The sequence below is a fragment of the Abramis brama genome, assembly GCF_963993115.1.
Source record: "Abramis brama genome assembly, chromosome: 6".
Lineage (NCBI taxonomy): Eukaryota > Metazoa > Chordata > Actinopteri > Cypriniformes > Leuciscidae > Abramis > Abramis brama.
In genome coordinates, this window is record NC_139968.1 from 9,787,723 (window position 1) to 9,811,677 (window position 23,955).

The window sequence follows — 23,955 nt, forward strand, 5'->3', positions numbered from 1 at the left end:
AACTTTGGAAATTTTCAGGAGTTTAGGCGTTGTTACAGTAGCAAATTTTGGGTTACTCTATTTGGTAACACTTTATTTTACAGTGTCCTTGATACATATTTTACATGTACTTACCATAGTAATAACAGTAAATTAGGCATAATTACATGCAACTAACCCTCAACCAAACCCTAACCCTATAGTAAGTATAGGGTGGACCTTAATAAAGAAAAAAAAGTGTAACCCTTTATTTTAAGGTGTCATTGTTACAGTGTAATTATATATTTAAGTACTGGGTAATTTTGCTTAAACCTTAACCCGTTGCCAAATCTGCATGGGGAAATCTTTCACATTCATTCGAAATTCCCAATTGCAGAGTTTTCTATTGAAATGACTGGATTTCTTCCATGGAAATTTTCCCTTAGGCAAATGTACACATGTATACACACAGTTGGACATTTTTAGATCAAACTAAGCAAACTAATAAGAGCGTGGAAAGTGTGAATTCATTCCACAAGCCCAAAAGAGCCAAAAGTTGAAGAAACACCCTATTCTTATTGGATTGCACAAGCAAACTTCTTTGGTGCTTGCTATGTATTCCTGTTCAGAGTAATGTCAGGTTGAATGGATGGAAGGAACATCGCTCTAATAATAGAAAATCATCTCCCCGGTGTCTTCGAAACTGTGTCACGTTTGATAGCGATGACGCTTGGTGCGTGTGGAGACAGAACAGAGCACAACAGAGTCTGGATTGGTTTTGTTCACTGGGGATTGTGAACCCAGCCAGAGGCCTGGACACAGACTGACCCAGCTGGCAAGCTTTTCCATCCAGCCCTGCCATGGGGTTGATCTCAGTGCCAGATTAATATATGAAAGCCCTACGGTGTTATATTTTGTGGCGTACATAAACTAATGATATAAAGAGCACTGTGGATGCAAGAGGCATGTATGGAGAGATGAATCCTCTATGGAGAAAAATGCCTTGAGGTGTTGGACTCTCCATGACAGAAATCTTCCTGTTGTTTAATGTTGTTTCAGTAAAGGAATAATTCACCCAAAAATGAAAACTGTCAACTTTTACTCACCCCAATATTTCAAAATCTGTTTCTTAGCGGCATTGACATCAAGCCTGGTCTCGCACGTCCACACTTATTTTAACTTAAATGTGTATGAGATTATTAGAGAATAGCTTTCTTTTCACAAGCTATCGTTTGACTTCAGAACACTTTTTCTACAATGTAAAATAATATGATCAAGTTATAACGTGTTTTTGCATTGCTTTAACTCATCAAAATAAGTTAAGCAATTTAAAAAAAATTGTAAGTTATACAAAGTTCGACTCATTTTTAAGTCAGTTTAATGTAACTTAAGTTGAAATGACTTTAAATATACAAGTTTATTGTACTTAAAAAATAAATAAATAAGGCAACAACTTGTTTTACTGTGTTGTTATTAACTAAAAATATTGCAACACTTTGTTGAAATAAAATGTTATTATATATATATATTAAATGTATATGTATATATATGTGTATACAGAAACTTTTTATTTCATTTATCTGCCAAGATAACATTTCTAATTTTCATTTAAGTTTATGTTGAAGCAAATATATATATATATATATATATATATATATATATATATATATATATATATATATATTTAAAAACTCATGGTTATATTTGCGTTAATATGTTGATATAGATTTTAGCTTTATATTTTCACTTTAATTGAAGGTTTAGTCGTTAAAAAATGTCTATATAGTTTTAGTACTTCATCTTACTAAATGAAAATGAGAAATGTTGCTTTGCCAATTAGGTGAAATAAAGTAAGTTTTATATTTAATTTAATTTAATTTAATTTCAATGATTTTAGTTTTAGTTAACGATAACCCATTTTTGAATTATTTTTCAAAATAAATAATACTAAAATAACACTAGTGTCATTTGTATTTTTGGCCTTTTATAAAAAAGAGTAGTATGCAGATTCAACATATCTCTTTTATTGTGCTAAACAGAGAGAGAGAGAGAGAGAGAGAGAGAGAGAGAGAGAGAGAGAGAGAGAGAACGTGACTAAATGTTGAAAGAATGTTACGGAGCCCCTAAAGGGACATGATAAAGGAAGATGGAGGACACATTATTTGTCAATGCTTTTGTGTTTCCTCGCAAAAAGTTTTGTGTTCCGCTGAGAAACTTTGCGTTTGCTCGCAAAGAGATCAAAATGTTTTGCAAGCGAACTAAAAGTTTATCGGGGGAGAGCAAAACATTTGCGAGGGAACGCGAAAGCATTGACTTATTATTTATCCTACCATACCATACTTTTTTCCACCACCATGACCCTTTAGGGGCTCCGTAGAATGTACATTTTGTGTACATATGAAATATGTGTCCAGTGAAATATGTAAAGTTATATCGCTACTCTAAAGTAGAGGTTATGTGTTTGAACAAAAATGCTGTACTAAAAATGTTTTTTGCAGAAAGAAAAAAAATACTATCAACCATTTCCACCTTCCCTTGTGTTTAAAAAAGTGGTTTTCCGTCGCGGAAAAATGCTATCCTTGATAATTCCATATTTACATCTTCACTCCGACCGCCAGTTAATCCGTGTGATGCAACTCTGCGAATCAAAATCATGTCACACAGTGCAATGCATTTTCCAGGTATCCACAGTGTTATGATAGCATCTCTCTGCTTGCGCTGTTTGCCATTTGCTGATAAGTGTGTCGAGCGGTGCTTTGCCGGGTCGAGCAATTGCCCCTACATTTCACAGCACTGATGGAACAATTTGAAAGGCACTCATCAGGGAAAGCATCACACTTACAGCTTCAGTGTGCTCTTCGAAAAAGACCTGTGAAAACAATTGAATGTAGTGTTGCCACAAGCTGTAGTCAAATAGGAAGTTTGTCTCACCACAGGCACCCCTGGCAAGAACAGGTGCTCGCGAGAAAATTCACAACGCCATGATTCTCGTTTACCTTCCCTTTTTTGAAGTGAAACGATGTTGCCTTTGTGAACAGACGAGAAGCTGGAAGCTATTCAGATGGTTGTCTTTGATCTGATGAGTGTTGGTATACAGAACCTGATGTTCTGAAAGTGTCATGTTTTTTATTTGTGCCACACAGAAGACTAAACATGCCGCCTAGACAAAACAAGCTACGATTTAACTGGGGGTGTCGGCAAGCATCTAAAAATATATATTTTAAGAGTTTCTTTTATTTTGGCCATGTTACAATGACAAAAAATAAATAAAAAATGCCGTTAGTCACGGGAAGCAGTGACTTCAAGACCAAGTAGATCCTGCCAACCAGTTGCATCAGCAGTAAACTGAACGAATGTACAAGCGAAAAGCGCTAATCCTCCTTTTGCTAACTCCCACCTTTCAGCAAATCAGTTAGGCTTAAGCGAAAGTTACATCACCTATTCAATATTCATGAGCCAAGCTGAAAAGGTTTATACTGTGTACCTACCAATTTTTAAATATTTATTTATTTCCCTGAGTTTAACCTTCATGTTCTGCTAATATTGTCTGGTATTTGGGGGCAAAAAAAAAATAAAAAAATAAAAAATAACATACACACACATATATACTGTATATTAAAATCTATTATATAATTGATTTACTATACAAATTAAACAAAACAATGTAATAAAAAGATAACTATTAGAATAAAATATAAATGTTAGATGATACATAAAATATAAATATTAGATGGAAAAACTTAACATTAGAAATGTTGCCTTGGCATCTAACTGAAATAATATAAGTCAAAGTTGAAGTAATAAATTACTAAAAATAAAATTGTAAAAAATAAATAAATAAAGCTAAGTGGAAATACAGAAAATGCAATTAAACATGACAACAACACAAAACAAAATGACTAAAACTTCAAGTAAAGATAAAATCAAAAATGAAAATATATAAGTAAAATCTAATTTAGAGTTGTCAAAAAGTACTGAAATCTTTTAAATTATGAAGCTGTGAGCGATGTTGAGCAGAATCATAAGCACCCTTGCGTAGCCAATCACAGACAAATCCGATGAGCGCGTGAATACAATGGGCAAATTAGATTTTACTCTTATATTTTCAGTTTTCATTTAACTTTAGTTAGTATAGTTAGAAAAGTATTAGTCATTTAGACTTGTGCTTTTGTTATGTTTAATTGCATTTTCCATATTTCCACTTAACTTTAATTATTATCATTATTATTATTATTATTATTATTATTATTTACAATTTTAGTTTTAGTAATTTATTACTTCAACTTTGACTTATTTTATTTCAGTTAGATGCCGAAGTACCGGTACCGAAATCGGTACTTTTTGACAACTATAATCTAATTTAAATAATTAATAACTACTATAAAAAATATTTATATAAATAACACCAATATATATTGATCACCAAAATATATTACTGAAGCTTTTCTGAAATTGACATGCATGTTTTAGAAAGGTTATTGCAGTCAAAAAGGATTGCAGTTTTACATGATTAAATGTGATTTAATAACTGTATTGCTGTGCAGTTCCTACAGTGTTTTAAGTCAATTGCTATATGGATGCTAGGGTGTAGCTAGACTGTTGCTCATATCATTAACCCTAAGTATGTGTAATTGTAATAATAATTCTTGCCTTAGGAAACACTACCAATGTTTTGCACCGGATAAAAGCATGTGTACCTTGAACCTTGAACCTTGTTTATAATCCATCCTCACAAAATTATGAAAAGTCGAGCAGCGCTTGAGGCCTTTTAAAGCCCCAACAGAACCTGATGGTTACATTAATATCCCATCTTTACTTGAATTATTGCTATGAAACATCACAGGCTGTGCAGTGCAATAGCCACTCGTTCACCAGTCAGGTAACTCGTGGTTAAATCTAGCTGGCAGCCCGTCTCTTCCAGAATACTCCAAGCACCCCGATGTGAAGAGCACTTAGGAAATAGCCTAGAGATGCTACAGTATGATGCAAGGTTAATCATAGGAGTGTCAGTCCTGCAGTTTAGCTACTAGAATATATATTGGTTTTAAAGTTTTGCATTAACAGCACACTTTAAACCTACTTAACAGGTTTTGCTTCATAATCCAAATTTTACTCAAGTGAGCCAACACATTAGCAAACTTAGTAACCCATATATAAAGAAGTCAGGTGTCGTATTTTCTTTTCCCATGCAAAGTTTTGCTAATAGTTTTCAAGGATTTATTAAATTGTGGCCATGTTTTGCTAATTCGTTCAATCATTTGGCACGCTCGCACTACAGGGCTACCTGAATCTCTGAGGTGTTCACATTCGACAACACGGCTTTTGTCAATCAGGTTTGAAAATATTGCAGCATCTGTGGATGCTCGAGACTGGCTCAGATCACGTCGCTGACCTGCTCATACTTCAAGGGCATCGCCGACCAGAACAAGCACTGATTTGGCCCCGATCCAGGGGTTTTGTCGTAGACCTGGAAATCGGTGAAATCTGGAAATCTGCGACAGAAAAATCCTGCCAAAAGTCATGTAGTGTGAGCTTGCTTTTAGTTATATCGTGGCCACCTTGCACTATTTCAATCCATTGTTTTAGTTAAATCGTGGCCATGTTGTACTAATTTATTCCATTGTTTTAGTTAAATCAAGGATATGTTACTAATTCGTTGTTCTATTGTTTTAGTCAAATCGAGGATATGATGTATGGTGAATGAAGGAAAAGTTTTTCCATTGCGTCTTTCACGTACAGACGACAACATTGTCAAAACGATCCACGTTCACACAGATTCGTATAAATGACTAAAAACGCTGTATAATTCATGCCAAGCCAGTAGGTGGCGATGTCACTTTGTAAAGAAACACTACACGCTTATAGACTGAACACGTAATAGACATGCTCATGATGTCACCGTTTTCACAAATTCACGTTTTTGTAGTTTACGTGGAGACGATAGCGGTATCGGTTTCAAAAACTTGCACTTTGAATCAAAAGTTTGGGTTTTCCGTTCTCCGAAACACTGTTGTCGTGTAAACGAACAGCCAAAACGCATAAAAAAATTACGTTTTTAGTTGAAAATGGCCCCTAAGTTAATCGTGGCCACTTTGTACTGATTCATTCCATCGTTTTGGTTAAATTGAGGCCATGTTGTACTAATTAATTCCGTTATGCCATCTTAAAAACAGGATTATAAAGTTAGCATTTGCATTATTACTTGCACTATTATTATCATAACATACCTGCAACTCAATGTTGAATCGTGACTTGCCACTAAAGAGCTACTCTTAATCGTGACTTAGACACAAAAACAAAGAGGCTGAACTTTTCATACATAAAAATTTCTCCACCTGCTGTTACTCGGACGTTAGCATATGAGCTAGCAGGAATCTGACATTCTTGGCCCAGCCTGTAATTGGATCAAACTGTGCACAAAGCGGTTCATCTCGGCCTCATCATGTGGCATTTCAGTCTCTTGGTTTAGTTTTAATTTGGCCATTAGACTCACAGCTGGTGTCCAGGCCTCTGCTGTGACCTCCGACTGGGTTTGTTTGTTTGGGTGCTTATTGTGTTATGTAGTAGATGGCTCTCTAACAGCAGGGAGCCTGGAATTGTCACTCCAGGATTTCTGATTATGACCCTAAACTCACAGTGACAACCCTTTCGCCATCACCACCATCACAAAATACCATTACAAGAGCTAGATTGAAAGGATTGGGATCATTGCCATTTATGATTGCTTTGATCGGAACACTTACCTAGCAGTAATACTCATATAAACCTTTTTTTTTTAATGGTATGGATTTTTTGCTTCTTTAACAACCTCATGAAATTGCTTGAAAGTGCATTTTTCATTCATGTGTTCATTTAAACAGGATGTTTGGGTGAGACATATATTATGGCCCCTTCCCTTTTTTTCTAAAAAGCCAAAAGCCTTTAGTTTACATCACAGCTATGAGCCATGGTTTGCTACTTACTATTGCTAATCAGCAGGAGTTGGTATTAGGGGAAGAACATTCTCATTCTATAGAGATGCAATTTGATTGGACAAAAATTTGGACATGCCCATGAGAGCACTGTGAGTCATCAGTAAGGCTGTAAATTTGAAATGCATATACACTGTAAACTATGTAAATAAAACAAACATTATTGCAGTGTTTTACAAGGAAACCCTATTTCAGTCTTCATACTTCAAATTTTTTTTAATTTAAAGTGTTACTTGACATTTCTTATTTATGAAATTTACTTGCAATTTCCAAGTGAAAATTGCTTCAAAGTAAACCTTTTTTTTTTCAGTGTATCTGCTAATCATTACTATTGGCAACTTTTAGAAATACAGTCGCATTAAAGATAAAGGTCAACAATGTTTATGCCACAATGAGAGATATGGGGAATGTGCTATTTTATGACCCAGTTATATTATATAAATCTACTGCAGGGCTATTTAGTGTTAAATCTCAGGGTGATATATTTTCAGCCGAATCTGAATAATTAAGAGAGTTGAGGTTTCAATAATTCATGTAGAAAACCAGTTTTGTTTTAAATTGAATGAGCAGTGATAAACAAGTAATAGCTAGTAAATGTACAAACAAAATACCATGACTGTCCAAAATGATTGCACTTTTGACATCAATTCAACACAGGCTTCATATTTAATGTTTATGTATTTATGCATAATGTAAGAAATGCAAATATGAGTATATGTAGATCATTGTAGTTTTTTTTTTTACAGCATGTTTAAAAAAGTAAAATAAACTACTACACTACACTATATATTATATATATAACACATGCTGTAAAAAAGGCTACCATGATCTCCAATTTAAACACACCCTGTGGTGAAAATCATGTTTTTAATGTTGTTTATATGTCTATGTGGTGTTTTTAATATGTTTTAAGACAAACCATGTGCAAATTCATCAGTCAACACCATTGCTGAGTATTTTCTCTTTAAAACTGCAGTGAACCAAAGACAGTCTCAAAAACGCGGCTTGAAACCAACCAGGTTTCCTACCGTCACAAACATGCAACCAATACCAACGTGCGGAGATGGGCTTCTCCACTGGGAGCACAAGAACACCTTTAAGAAGGGACAGGAAAAATCGGGTACATTTAGCAATATAGCGGGTGAATTATGTATATGATGTATATTACGATGTTATGATGAACTATATGCCTTTCTCCACTGACGTTCTAAGTTGTTCAAAACATTTCTAAGGATGCTGATTTTTAAAAGGCAGCTGTCTGACTTTCAGGTGGCGAACGGGAACGTCTTAGGTTACGCATGTAACCATGGTTCCGTGAGAAGAGAACAAGACGCTGTGTTTATGGTGACACTTTGGGGGAATGCCTTCAGCATGACAGCTCCTGAAGCACATATGCAACTTAGTCCAATTCTGATTGGTGCAACGTCATCCCTGTGATGCGTTCCGGTGGAATGCGGAAGCTATAAAGGGAGCTGGCATCACAGCTGTTGTCAGCCTCTGATTGACTGAAGCAAGCCGATCCCAGGCATGCAGGAAGTATGGCAAAGGGACTAGGCGTCTCAATTCCTTTTCAGGGAACCATGGTTACATGCGTAACCTGAGACGTTCCCTTTCGAGGGAACTCGCACTGCATCAATGACGATATTTTGGGAAACAAAATGCCCACTTTGGCATGCTGACAAATGCCTGTCCTAGTGTGAAGCAATTAAGGCACAGCTCAGGACATGAGCTTACAAAGGTATGTGGAGAGGACCACCCCGCCACATCACATATATCTTGAAGGGATGCCCCTGACAAAAAAGCCTTAGAAGATGCCATACTTTGTGTACTTTAGGTATATATCCCGGTCTCAGGTAAAGAATAGCTTTCACTCCACCTGGAGCGAATTCCAAACAGGAAGGAGCAATCGACGAAGCATGTAAGTCTCCTACTCTCTTGGGAGACGTCATCGCCAGCAGAAACGCCATCTTTAAGGCTAGACACTTGTCCGATGCAGCGTCCAAAGGCTCTAAGGGTGCCAAGGATAACCCTTCTAATACCACAGCTAGATCCCATGCAGGTATTCTAACCTGGGTCCAAGGCCTCATCCTTAGAATACTACGAAGGAAACGAGTAATAAGGTGATACTTTCCTAGCAAGCTGCCACATGAGCCACTATTGCAGCAGTCTCATGTGCAGCAGGCCAAAAGGTATCGCATTGGATGCAGCTGCCTTGAGTCCTAACAGTCTCTGGAACAGTTTCACAGTGATGCGTTGGCCTAGCTTTATTCTGGACACCATGGCCAGGATAGACTCAATATGTGCAGGAGACAGCTGTGCCTGCATCGTGACCAAGGCCCATACGACTCCCAAATATGTTGTCTGCTGGACAGGAGTGAGCATGCTCTTTTTTGCATTGAGCCTCAGCCCCAAGTGCTTCATGTTTTCAAGCACGATCATGCCGTGCTGCCATCTCTTGCGAATGAGCCAGTCATCTATATAATTGAGAACTCGTACACCCTGGAGCCTGAGTGGTGCTAGGGCTGCTTCCATACATTTCGGGAAAGTGCACGGGGAGAGTGCTAGGCCAAATGGAAGAACCGGTATTGGTATGCTTTGCCCCCGAAAGCGAACCTCAGAAACTTCCTGTGTTCCGACAGGATGGAGATATGGAAATATGCGTTCTTTAGATCATGATAAACAAGTCCTCAGACCTGATTTGGCTCACGATAAGAGGGATCATCAGCATCTTAAACTTGAATCTCCTCAGAGACTGGTTCAGCTGACGAAGATCTATAATGGGGTGTAACCCTTCATCCTTTTTTGGAACTATAAAATACTGTCCGTAGAACCAGGTATTTCTCTCTGGGGGAGGAATGAAATCTATGGCCTCCTTTGTCAGAAGAGACTGAACTTCTTGCTCCATAACCTGCACCTGTTCGGGGCCCACCAATGTTTCCAAGATACCCTTGAAATTCGGTGAGCGAGAACCAAACTGGAGTTTGTAGCCTTTGTGGACAGTGTGCACCACCCACTGAGATATATTCGGTAGTGCTTCCCATGAAATTTACTAGAGGAACCAACCTCTCGTAGCTGGCACTCAATGTATTAAGAAGAGCAGATTCGGTGTAATGAAACAAATTCACAGCAGGGTTTAACTGAATCAATGTTTCTACAGGCCTCTCTATGGAGAGCGAACCACCCACGGCCGCTATATCGATGGGTGGATATTGAGGTTTGGGTTCATTGGAAATCGTTGGTTGACAAATTGGGGTTGACAAATCGATTTCCTGAGGAGCGGGTGTAGTTTGCTCCACCCCCGTGAGGGGGTGCCCTCAGAGGCCTGACCTGACCGCCAGGACCTCTTTCCCGAAGCCCGCTTCGAGAGAATAATGGTCCTCAGATCCATTTTCTCCTTCCTGGGCTTCGGTTAAGAGTGTTGCCTCGAGCCACACAATCGTTGAGGCAAACTCTATTAGCAACACTCTCCTTTTGTGTCTGTCGGTATGAGGAGCCCGACTTAGATGGCTGGTGCCCCATGGAACTTATGGCAACAGGGGAAACATTTCTGACAGGCTGCAGCCTGTTTCTTTGCCTCCTGGAATCTCTCGACGACTGAGGCCACAGCGTCACCGAAGAGATCAGTGGGCGACAGCGGGGCATCAAGGAGGAAGGCTCTGTACTTCTCCTTAATGCCCGATAGGTTGAGCCATAAGCGTCTCTCCATCTCCTTGGTGGTGCGGAGATCAGCGAAGATGTTGTGCGACGCGGCTTGTTGGGCAATGTCGGGGCTTTGAGCTATGACACAGTGCCAGGGGAGAGATAGGCTGCCAAAGTCTCCTCAATCCTGGGCATCCCCCCATTGCCATTCTCTCTGAGCCCCATGATAGAAGAATAACGATGTACCCTGGAACCCGAAACCCTAGATGAATATGGCTTTTTCCAGGATCTCGACACCTCAGTGTGGAGATCCTGAAAGAACGGCAAGCCCCGATTTGGAGGTTGTGAAGTTGACTGCAGGAAGTGCTCATCTTATTTACTTTTTCTTTGCACTTCCTGTATCTCAGCTGGCCATTCAATGTTAAACCTCGCCAAAACTTGAGTGACAATCTCCACTAGCTCCTCATACTGCGGTGACTGGGCTGATGAGTCACCCAAATCACTCGTTTCAATGTTGTGCACATCTTGCTCCTCTGAGCTAGATAAGCCCAGCCTCAAAGGGGGCGGAAGAAGCTGCGGAGTGCGCTTCCGGATCCCGAGTGTGAGCGCTGGAACTATCAGATTAGGGCTGAGAAAGGGCCGAAGCCATCTCTAACCCCTCCACTAGCTCCATCTGCGATACATACGAGTGAAGCTGCCGGGTTGCCTCAGAAGCTGCCGGGTTGCCTCAGAAGCTGCAGGACCCGCACCGCGTGGAGCGCAGAGCTGGTCGCTTTGGTCAAACAGCGCCAGCTGGGAGCGCAGTGTTCTCAAGGGCATACGTACATCAATAGCATGCTCCGCTCCCAAGCAGCTAACACACAGATTGTGTGAAACTTGAAACCAGAATGAAACGTGGACAGGGATGAACACACTTTCTGAATTGCTGCTGTTCACCGGCCATTTATATATATATATATATGTATATATATATGTATGTATGTATGTATGTATGTATGTATGTATGTATGTGTGTGTGTGTGTGTGTGGTCTACGGGACAGACAATACCAACTAAGACTACACTAAGAGCACTTGCTGAAGATCAGAAAGCTGACAACAGTTGCCGGCTCCCTTTGTATCTATATTCTGCAAGGCCCGCATCGCAGGATGAAGTTGCACCAATCAGAATTGTACTAAGTTGCACATGTGCTTCAGGAGCTGTCACGCTGAAGCCGTTCCCCAAAGTGTTGTCATTGGACATGTTCCCTCGAAAGGGAACATGGTTTGTGTAGCATTAGCAACACATTATTAGCTGTTTGATAACATGGTCAAGCAAAAAGGCTAATCATATTAATAACCGTTATGTGTCCAACGTTGTAGAGAGTGATACATAAAATGCATTACCATTCTGATACATCGACTTGGATACGACCCTGTATAATTCACTCTTCCACTTCTTCTGAATCAGTTTCTGGTTTAAACATATAAGGCTGAATTAAACCAGTATTTCCACTCGCCTTTGTGTAGCGTTTACTTCTGATTGGATCAGGTAGTCCAAGCTGGTGTGAGTGAGTGGAGGGAAGTTAATTTGCATATTCATGAATCCATATATACTAAATGAAGCAAGGGTGTAGTTACATTCAAGAAATTAAAGCATAAAGAAATTATTTTATCAGGACAAAATATGTTTTAAGGAATAAAATGATTGACTGCAGGGGGACTTTAAATGGAATCTCCAAGTTTAGGAAGAATTCATTACAAAAGTTTAACACTTAGAACAAACCCTAATCAGAATGTCTAAGAAATATCAATATACTAGTGCTTTGCACGCACTGTAATACAAAATAGTAATAAAATGTAGATTGCAGCATTGGAGTGTTTGGTTTAAGGACCTGTTTCTAAACATAATAAAATAATGGAAGCATTTCAGCATTTCATCTACAGTGGTTGAATCCACACTGAGCAGACCATTTTAGACTTGGAACCAAGACATTGGAAGAGTCAAAGGTCTTACAGTTTTGCATAGGTACTTTAAAAATGTATTCATATTTTTAGTCAAAGACTGTGAAAATGATTTGGTACTGCTAATGCTGGCATTTTTTTCTGAAAAAAAACAAAAAAAACAAGCCTATTTCCTTATTTTTCTGTTTATCTGACAAAAACCATCATTGAAATTATGCAAGCATGATGCTCATCTAAATTATTATACATTTTCCCACCACCTCCCCCAATGACTTGTTTTAGCAGAATCGATCTGAAGTTGTCAGCCCCCATCTGTCTAGAGCTCACTTCAGAGACGTAGACAAATTGTGAGTGCATTAGCTGGTTGCGCTCCGCAGCAACGTTATATCAGCCGCACAGAGACACTCGAAGCAAAGTGACAGCTTGGAGTGTGATCCTTGTTGATTTGGAGATCACTTTGGTTTGCCTTTTCTCCTTACAGGCTCTGAGCAACGTTTAACCTTGGACTGTCCATAAAATCGCTGCGAGGAGCCGAAGATCTAGCGTGGCACTCGAGGCTCAGGCGCTTTATTTGAAGTGTCGTCAGAGCTAGTGATTGTCACCTGAGGTTTCTCGCATGGAGTTCGGATTTCTGGCATTGCTGAGTAGCGTCCCAAACTGGAACGGTTCCTCTTGAGGCTTTGGGATGTCTAAAAACTTGAACGTAATGTTTTATAAATTGGTTCAGGATGTGTGAGGTGGTAGTGGGAAACATTTTCTCATTTGCTTTCATGGTTCCTATGACAATGGATTGGACGTGGGTTGTGGAGTCAGAAGGAAATGGCGTAGGCCTGCCTGAATTAATCTTCCATGCCTCTGCCTGTTGAAAAGCTGGAAAGACACATGTGACTGCCTACATGCGCTTTAAAGGAATGCATGCTGGTCTTCAATCTTTTGGTTTAAATTTGTGCCCTAGGGAAGAGTATATATATGGTTTTCCTACATAGCTGTGCTAGTTTATGTGTCAACACTGATCCAAGATCTCTTTCTTCAAATGAAATATCAATATTTCCTGAAACACTTGACATTATTATTACCTTGTTGTGGTTTATTGCACAATAATGACCTATTCCTTGTACATTACACTTAAATATGTAAATGTAACATAGATTTACCACCTAAACCAATATTTGCATATATATATATATATATATATATATATATATATATATATATATATATATATATATATATATATATATATATAATGATTTAAATGGGTTTTTGATGGGTCTTTTCATTTAAATAAATTAGGAAGATAAATTATGAATGTGACGCCATATGTAATGGATCGTTGCAAACTGTCTCCCCGTCATATTTTCATGTCTAGTGGTTTATTTAATGGCTTTCATGTCTAATGAAATACCCCTATGGCTTTTGAGTAATGTAAAGTTTGATAATAGTTATAAAAAAAGTAACATTACTGGATAGCAAGGACAGTTCATGAATCCCGCCATGGAGGAGGTTCACGTGCTGCCTGCTAATTGCTCGGCAACAGAGCAGCTGTTGAACGCGTTAAACAAAAGGTGAAGCTCTGAGCTTTGTCCTCCAGACATGGAGAAAATGACACAGACAGGCCTTGGGGAGTTTCTTGTGTACAAGGCTTTTGTACAAATAAGCTGCAATTAGTAGAATTTATGAGCGAGCACGCAAACCTGCTGAGGATCAGTTTCTGAGTCAAGTACGCCTGTGAAGTGATGTGTTGAGCACATTTGTTTGAGGTCATCTGACAAATAAACTGAAAACATGTATCAATCAGCCTGAAGAATAATTTAGCTTAAATAATTAGTTCACCCACTAATGAAAACTATCCCATAATGTACTCACCCTCAAGCCATCCTAAGTGTATATGACTTTAATCTTTCAGCCAAACACAATCAAGTCTACACACACTTGACTCGAAAAATGTTCCAGAGTCAGGAATTTGGTGAATTATGCTCGGGACAGTTTTGAGACGGAATCGGGTCAGTATGCATTGTCACGAAAGTAAATCATTAACATGTTTTTTTTAATTATTTTTTTTAATCTCTTACCTGTTTATACAATCAATTCGATACTTGCAAGCTGTCTAAGATGAGTTCCTGTGCTCACACACAAGCTCATCAGTCAGCGCGTGAATACCAAATTAAATCTCTTTCACATCTTATTGTGCTTCTCAGTGAGTATTCATGTAAACAGTCTTAAGTGAACGTAAACAGTTGAAATCAGATGTGTCAGTATACTGGATCTGTCCATCAAATCTTAAAGTGACAGCAGCCTAATAAACCTGCTCTTGTCTGTGTCCTTAATCATAATAAAAAATAAAAATAAAAAGAGAGAATAATTCACTTCTAGAAGTGCATTAATACGGAGCCCCTGAGGGGACCTTTCGGTTTGCTATAGCGTCATTAATACAAATGTGGAAATATGGATGATGTATATATCATTTATGTTGTTGTTTGACATGTTTTGAAGTGTATATTTTAGCAAAAATCTCAAGCAAGGTGCTATTAAAGACAAGACTTAGAGACATATTTTAGTCACAATTCAAATAATTGTATTAACTTTGAATATACTTTTAATAAACTTTGTATTTGTATGTGTATTGATAAAAAATAAACAAGTAATAATCTTCTGCTACTGAGATGAAGGAAACATTTTTTTAAAGAAGTAAAGTTCACAAGATTGCTATTTATCTTGATCAAACTGTTCCGTCATCAGCTCTTCCTCAGTTCCGCACTGCAGAATAAAATAGTCATCCTCTGCTGCAGTTGTACGGATTCTTAACGCATTTATTGCAACTACATTTCATCTTTTTCTCATCAAACAACCAGACTAACGAATGGTTCGACACAACCCCTACAGAAGAGCCTAGACAGGGCTTTCTTCTGTATAGATTCCGACTGTTGGTCTACCATGGTCGCCCTCGTCCAGTAAGTTTTAAATAATAATAATAATAATAATAATAAATTAAGATATAAATCAATATAATTCGTTGTAAATTAAATATTTTAAACAATACAAAAAGGTAATAATTGACTGTATAGTCCTAACGTTCATGCATGAACTGTCATTCAGACTTACTGTCTAACAACCAGAGAACATCAGAGATATTAAAATACATACTCTTCTGAGTTTTATGATGTAGGCCTTTTTTATTAAAATGTATCGGCCTATAATTTATATCTCAAGGATGCGCGCTTGTGCGTGGCACACTCGGTCATGTTGAGAGGGAAACACGCATTATATTATTGTAGTCTATTCAGAAATAGTGTAAAAGACCTGTAAATAAAATACAACATTAACATTATAAACACTATTAATAACATATAGGCTATGTGTATTTTACTTCCCCATAGCCAAATCCTTAAATGAATGGTATCAGAAAACAACAAGAAATGAAAAATAAGTAACCACTTATAATAATAATAATAATAATAATAATAAAAATACATAGTAGTCTATAAAAATAGCCCATTGTGCCCTTTATTACAAACACCTTTTAGCCTATTTTAAACGCCAAGCCTAAACGAATTTATTTGAATCGAAACTGAAACTATACCGCAAAGTTGGGTTCGCGCATCTTTCGTTCGGTCCAAAGTTTAATACTGAATAGGAATTAATAATCATTTAATAATGAACCGGCTGTGATGTCAAGTTAATGCCAGAAGTGAACCGATGTTGTTAATAGCGCGATTCGCCGGCGCCATCACTTGGATTTGTTCCTTGTTGGGGAAATAACTTAATACTTTATCGTTTCATACTCTGTCATTCGAAACAGTAAAATGTATATTTTTATTTGTGTACATTCAAAATGACTACAAAATGTCATGCCTTTGAAAAAGAAAGAAAACAACATGATGCGGACGTGTAGAACTTTATCCAAAAGCTGTTGTAAAGCCTATAAACAATCTGTTACAGTAATTTTCTATTATATGCAAAATCTGCTTTGCAACCATATTGTTAAAAGCGCTATATAAATGAAGGCGACTTGACTTGACCTGACTAGAAATCGAAAAATTCAATCGGTTTATTACATTTTCTACCTCAGAACGAAAAACGTTTTAGAAATATTGTTTATAAAACGAAAAAGGAACTCTTTTCTAATTTTCTACTTTAAATATTAAATCAAAAAACTATGCTGAACGAAAGACACACTGATTCAGTTACACTACTAATTGCAGTTTGAATAAAAAAATTCAAACCTTTATCTAAAATTTATATTTTTATATTTTATATAAATTTAAAACATTGTCTTTTTCAGACTTTCTTCTGTGAACACAAAAATGTTTTGCAGAATGTTCATTGAACAGTCATCAGCTTTCTTTGTCATCATTTGCTTTCATATTTTTCATACAATGGTTGTAAATGGATACTGAGGCTGCCAATGCCTAATATTCTGCGTAACATCTTTTGTGTTCCTCAGAAGAAGGTCCTCTGGTTTGGAACAAGTGTGAATATTTTCACTTTCTTGTTAACTATCCCTTTAATATTTTGTACTTTTTTATGTTAATATTTTGTTTCCCCCATGTTGGCAATGTAATACATACATACATCATCCATATTTCCACATTTGTATTAATGACGCTATAACGCAAACCGGAAATTGTAACGCGTGAGCACGCGAAAGTTTCTCGTGCGCACGCAATAGTTTCTCGTGCGCACGCGAAAGTCTGTAGTATTATTTTTTTTGCACAGGTCCCCTCAGGGGCTCCGTACATTAAAGACTTCATAATGATCATTTATATTTAATGCATAGAGTGAAGATTATGTGGTTTAAGTTTTGTTTCGAGTTGGCCCTGAGTTATGGAAATGACATGTAGCTTTAAAAACAGTGCATTCCATTGTAAAGATTGTAGGTCTGTCCCCTCCCCTGTCCCCTTACCACTCTGCATTTTCGGCTCTTCAGGTCCCAGTAGGCTGTTTCCATTCACCAAGCTACCCCGATTACCAGCCCCGTCTTGAATTCATACATTTATATCGCTGCATAAGTCAAGTCCCACCCTATAGCTTTTTGCATTCAAAAAGCTGTTTCACTCAGAAATGTCACAATATAGAAATCAAGTCGGCCATAACTTCCATTACATGACTTTAAGTTTGCTGAGCAGACTACTAATTATGAGAAGACAAGAAATCAAAATGGCAAGATACAATAAAGGTTTGCTTTTGTTACATTTAAAGTTGACATAATATAGTATTGTTTAGTTGGACTCTGACTCATCTCGGACTCTGCCCCTTTTGGACTCGGACTTGACCTGGACTCGATTGGTTTAAGACTTGTACTCGACTCGGGCTCGACTAAGGTGGACTCGAACCCAACACTACAGTCTACTTTCTGCCCCAAATAAGTCTCAATAAGTGATTTATGTGCACTTTGAGTACGGTACCTTGATTCTACCTGTAGATTTGAAAATCATTTCCCCCCATTATGGTTGAATCACAGAAGCTACACCAGTTACTTTTGCCAAGAGATTTCTATTTATTATTTTATACATGTATCAGACAGAGAGAAACAGCCATAGCAGAATAAGGCTATAGGTCAGGAGGTCTTCATTCACGATTTCTCTGTTCCCCATTTCTCTATTCCCTCACCCCATCATGCCAGCTGTAATGGTTTCTCTATGTTTCTCCTCCCTCACCCCCTCATGCCTCTATGTCTCTCAGTGTTTCTCCTCCCTCACCCCCTCATGCCTCTATGTTTCTCAGTGTTTCTGCTCCCTCACCCCCTCATGCCTCTATGTTTCTCAGTGTTTCTGCTCCCTCACCCCATCATGCCTCTATGTTTCCCTGAGTCAGTACAGTAAGGATTGAGCTTATATACACCACTGAGGGATTTACAACTTCCTTGTAAGGTAGAAAAACATGTTGCTTATGTTTAAAAATGGAACGTATACAGTACATCATGTTTACACATGGACTTTCCCTCAGTGTATACAGTTGTGGTACATTGCATCAGTTGAAACATTCCTTTCCTTGTAAAGAACATGCCAATTGTACACATTTGATGCATCATCATCATTGGAACATCTCTGCTCAGTGAACGTTGCATTGCACACATACCTCTAAGCAAAATATAGCTCATCCCAGATCTCTGCTCAGCACACATGTACAACATACTCTCACAAAATACATTATGAAATTATTTTGAAAATGAATAAAGAAAAATAATATTAAAAATAACATTAAACAGTAAATGTTTAGTCTTCACTACCGATCACAGAAGAATTGACTGACTTCACCACCAGGCTACAGCCCTCAACATACCAACTCAGGGGATGGAGCTTGGGAACCACAGATAGGCTGAATGCTTGCTCCGACTCAAGAGTATGCAATGCCCAGGAGTGCATTAAAGACTTCAGCTGCATTTGTTGACTGGCTTAGGGCAGCTCTGCTGTAGCAGCTTAATGATAACACCTTATCTCTTTCTTAACACTTATTTTCTAGTGGGCAAGGCAGACCCGGACTCACTTCCTTTGCAGTCTACAGAGTAGAAGCAAACAAAGTTTAAATGAGCTATGACTATGTAAGGTTAGCCGATGCCTCTGGCAAAATTAAATGTTCTGCTGACCTTTGTCCTTGTAGCTATACTGTGGATGAAAGCCTCATTACACCACAAACCTATTTAGATGAGGCATGTTTTTAGCCTTGATGCCAAACAACAAGGACAGACTCAAAAGACTCTTTGGGATCCAGAGTGATAAATGTTATTGTTTGTCTGCGAACGGTCTGATTAAATGCTAAGCTACCTGATGTAAAGAATGTCAAGTAAGGGTACTAATTATTTTGTTGGGGAAGCAGAAAAAAGTTCATATGCAAAGATTTAATTGCTTGGAGAAGCTGGAGTCTTGATGGTTAAGCTAGTTGCAACTAATTACACCAGCATACTAGCAACTTATTATTACAGGTCAGTAATTCAGTTTTTTTCTCAGCAGGGTGATGAAGACTAAAATAACAACCCGATCTCCTGAGAAAACGTAATTATTTTATGAGGTGGCAATTTTGCGATATAAGATATTTATACGATGTGATGTTAGTATGCCATTATCTAGACTTGACGTACGTAACCTACAATGAGAGTGTTGGAAATTATGAAAAACTTGCCACTGTTCTGACATTACTAGTTAGATATCTGGTTTCGTCATTAGAAGTACTAAGGTATATGGCTTTTCAGGGAAAGTCACTGATAACCTGATGCTATCGTTAATGGTGCTGCCTTGTCCTTTTCAGGTTTCGACACCTACTTTATGTCACGCACGCTGGAGAACAACAGAAGAAACGTCTGGTTCGCTGAGTACTGGGAGGAGAACTTCAACTGCAAGCTCATGAGTTCCTCAAAGAAAGAAGACACTAGTAGAAAGTGCACAGGTAAACGTTAATAGCTATTTTTTGGTCCAAAAACACGTCATGCTTTGAAATTCGGGTTTTCTTTCTGTGAGTACCGACATCCTTGCTGGAATCCTGCTTAAGCTGGTAACTGTACAGAATTTTGGTAGATGATAACTGGCTTAGGTTGGACTTTAGCATAATTAACAGAAGCAAACCAGCTACCAACTGGTAATACAGTGCTTGATTAAGTAACATGGTAACTGGTTGACCACCTAATGACCAGCTTGGACCAGCTAACAACCAGCTTAGACCAGCTAATAACCAGATACTGTGTTCAAAATCATAGCTACCAGCTTTAGCTGTTTTTTCCAGCAGGGAATTACAAACCTGCCAGTCTTTATTAAGACACTTGCTGCAGTGAATGAAAAATATGAAAGTTACCACAGTTTCCTAGGTTTTTTTGGCTAAACCTGAAGAACCCTGTCAGGCTCATTGACTCCGGCTTATTAGTGCTGCGTTTCTGAATATAAAGCACATTCTCCTCTGTAACAGAGCTCCCCATTACATAATCTTCCCTCAGCTCATCATGGCTAGTTCAGGCTGACTGGTTCCCAATTCCCAGTCAGCTACAAGACAGAGTACACGTGCATGAAGGTTGCCAACCAAAATTTGGGAATATTTATAACAGGATAAAAGAAGCATGCAAACAAGGTAGTTTTCTTCTCTTATTTTTAATATTTTAGGTATAGCTTTGGAGGCAATAATCCAAAATTAATTAATTAATTAATATGCATAATTACTGAAAATGCTATTTTTTAATTCGTAAAATCATTTTGAAATTGTATAGTGCCTGTATTCTGTCCTGTAGCCTGTGGTTAAGTCAATATCCGCACAAGGGGTAAACACTCTGGAGTATCTAGAGTAATTAATGTAAGAATCAATACTATTGACTACATGCTAACAAAATAAAAAGCATGACAAAGAAATTGTTACCCAGAATTGTTCTGTATTGTATAATCTGTCCCTTCAAATTTCCATGAGAAATATGATGCCTGTCTAAAGAAATGTATTGATATTTGAACCCATGAAAACTGTGACAACTCAGTTAATTGACTAATGACGTGCATGGCTGTCATGTAGGAAAAAGAAAACAGAGGAAAGCGTACAGCAACTTTTGGGTGCTGCAGGATCCATATTTTACAGTGAGGAACCAATGCAGTACAAAAACTGTTTATTGTGCAACATTAAATTTCAGTGGTTTCATGTTCTCGGCAGCCAATAATTCACGGCACAAAACACATTGGAGCTGTATCTTGCAGGTCCAAGGTGGTCTAGCAGCTCTAATCAGCTAAAACAAAATGGTCTACCAGGTCAAAACGAGGTCCTCTAAATGGTAGCCGAGCTGATCTGCGTTCTACACCACATTGAACCTACTTGGATCTGGTAGAAACTATGTGCCTGTCGCCTACACATTATATCAAGTTCGTAGTAGCATCAGATGGACTGCCGGCACGCCCACAGATCGCCCACAGTCTGTTTGGAAACCGTCTGGTGCACATTGCACACAAAGACGGCGAGACCTGACTGAAAATCGTTAACCTTGCTGGTCTTTTTTTGTGCATTTTGTATTCCATGATTGTCTATTGTTGTGGTACCAACTTTTTTGTATGTTGTGCCCACTAAACGGCACGTAAAATTCTTGGCCAGATTAAGTTGCAAAATGGAAACTGTAGGCAATTTATTAAAAGCCTGGCTACCTGAGTAGAAACTTCTATCTCTTTTATGGATTTGAGACCATATCGAATAGCATATTAGGGAGGCTCATCAAAATGGTCACAATTTCTCACATATAGAAAAGCCAGTCCTATATTTGAGAGCTTAATATGGTTGCTTTCAGTGTGAACTCAGGCATACTAGACGAACCGTTGTCTGATACGTTATTTAGTGTGATTTGTTCAACCCGATCTCACAGCAATTCGTACGTATTTTACGAGGTGGCTAATTTTTGCTAAATCGTACATATTTTACAGGTTGCCCAATTCATATGAATTCGTACGAATGACCTACCCCTGACCCCGCCCCTAAACCTACCCATCACTGTGGTTTAGACAAATCGTACGAGTGAGGTCATACAAATTCATATGAATTAGCCACCTTTTACTCCCTCGTACAAATTCGTACAAATTGGTCGTGAGATAGCGTTGGATTTGTTGTGTTTTTTCCCATGTGTAGTTCTGGTAACTCACAGAGATATGAGCTGTATGTCATCCAAAAGTTTTAGATTCACCAGTTTGTGGTCTCTGCGAGACGTAGCCATTGGGAAATCTCATTTATCGAGTGTCCTGTCTGCTCCGGGAGTCTCTGCATAACGAGGTGAGATATTCAAGAACTGGAGGTGGCGGCAGTTTCTGTCAACGACAGCTGGCAACACCACTATATATCGCCCGGAGACGCCGTCGGTGTGAGGGCCAATTTACAGACATCAAGGGCTCGAGTATGTGATGAGAGAGAAAGCACATGGTGCCGTCCCTGGAACAACAGTGTGCGCTAGAGGGCAAAGGAGAGTCAGGTCTGATGGATGACATGGGAGAGGCGAGAGAGGAGTTGGCTGTAGTCCAGGATCACGATTGTACAAGAGAAGACACAATTAAAGATGGCTAGATTGGAAAGTCACTGTGAATTTGTAATCAAATTTTGGGGTTCTCTGATGTGCTCCTGCACACAGGTCATTACATGCATGGCACATTCTCCACCTCCAACATTAGTAAGACGTATTGAGATAGTTAGCAGCAATATATCTGTCAGTTTTTAGTACCTTGTGCCAAAATTCTAACAGGCACCAAACACACATTTTGTTAATCAGTATTTTTTTGTATTTTGACTTTTAGTCAAACTAGATGTCTTTAAAACAAGATATTTTCATTTTGTAAGATAATTCGTTTTTTTTTTTTAGAAAATGTATCTTTAATTTAGTTTATTTCAGCTACACAACTTTTTTTGTTTTATTTACTAAGTGTTTTCTTGGAAAGATTATATATATATATATATATATATATATATATATATATATATATATATATATATATATACTGACACCTAGTGGTGTGGATGAAGCATTACAAAAAGTAAATGTTAGCCACTGATTAACTTTTTTTCGCAATCAAGTGTCTGATAATATGCTGTTGGTTTTTGATAAAAAATGTTTTTACTCATTTCTCCCATAGGGATTTCAAAAAAGTATTATTATTAAAGCGTTATAAGCCATAGACCAAGTCAACTAAATATGAGTTGAATCATAACATTGCAAACTTTGATTAGAAGCAAAAAGGTATTGAAAAAGACTGTGTATTTAACCACTTTAGTGAGGGAAAGAACTACAATCCTATGAAACATTATGAACAGTATAATCAAATTAAATATAATAGAGGAATATAAAACTACTCATTTAAAAATGTTGATTATAAATGAAAACAATATATTTTAATGCAAAATATGCATATATATATAAGTATTTAGAGAGCGTAGAGAGATCAATATCATTTGCGGTTCCTAATGGAAGTGGGCATAGCTAATGAGATCTTTTGGCACGTTTTGATTGTTTCGTCTGATTGGTGAAATTTTCTGTACAGCATCTTGGGTAATGTGGTTTTTCCACCAGGAATTCCGCTGTCAAACAGGATTATTTTAAAACTAAGTTTAAATAATACGGGCTGACGGGTTTAACAGAAGCAAATTCTATCAATAAACAACCTCATGGCTCACAGTAAGGCTGTCTTAAAAGGTTTATAAGTTATCGTAAAAAATCTATTTCCCTATGGAGAATATGAATGAAGTTTTTACCCGGCTGTTGCACTCTATAGGGTTTAGACTTAAATTAAAGTATTTTTACTGGTCATGTGACCTCAACATGGCGGCCCCCATCAAGAGACCCGCTCCATAAAAATAAAACTGATATGAGTGGAGTCTTCATGTGAACGTACTGTAAAAAGTCTTAATATATTATTAATATTAGAACTTTCTCATGTAAATGTCTTAAAGAAAGTCTTTAAATACTTTTACCGCACAACAAGACAAAATGCTGAGAGAAACGTTTGCTTTTGC

General features: G+C 37.9%; 1 protein-coding gene across 3 annotated transcripts in view; it reads left to right on the top strand.

Annotated features, from left to right (window-relative positions):
* grm7 (glutamate metabotropic receptor 7) overlaps positions 1–23,955 on the top strand; it is a 210,868-nt gene that overhangs the window by 109,101 nt on the left and 77,812 nt on the right. For all 3 annotated transcript variants that reach the window (XM_084118050.1, XM_084118048.1, XM_084118049.1), the window contains one exon: positions 19,756–19,893. In XM_084118050.1, coding sequence (XP_083974176.1) covers positions 19,756–19,893 — 138 coding nt within the window. The remainder of the gene's footprint in view (positions 1–19,755; positions 19,894–23,955) is intronic.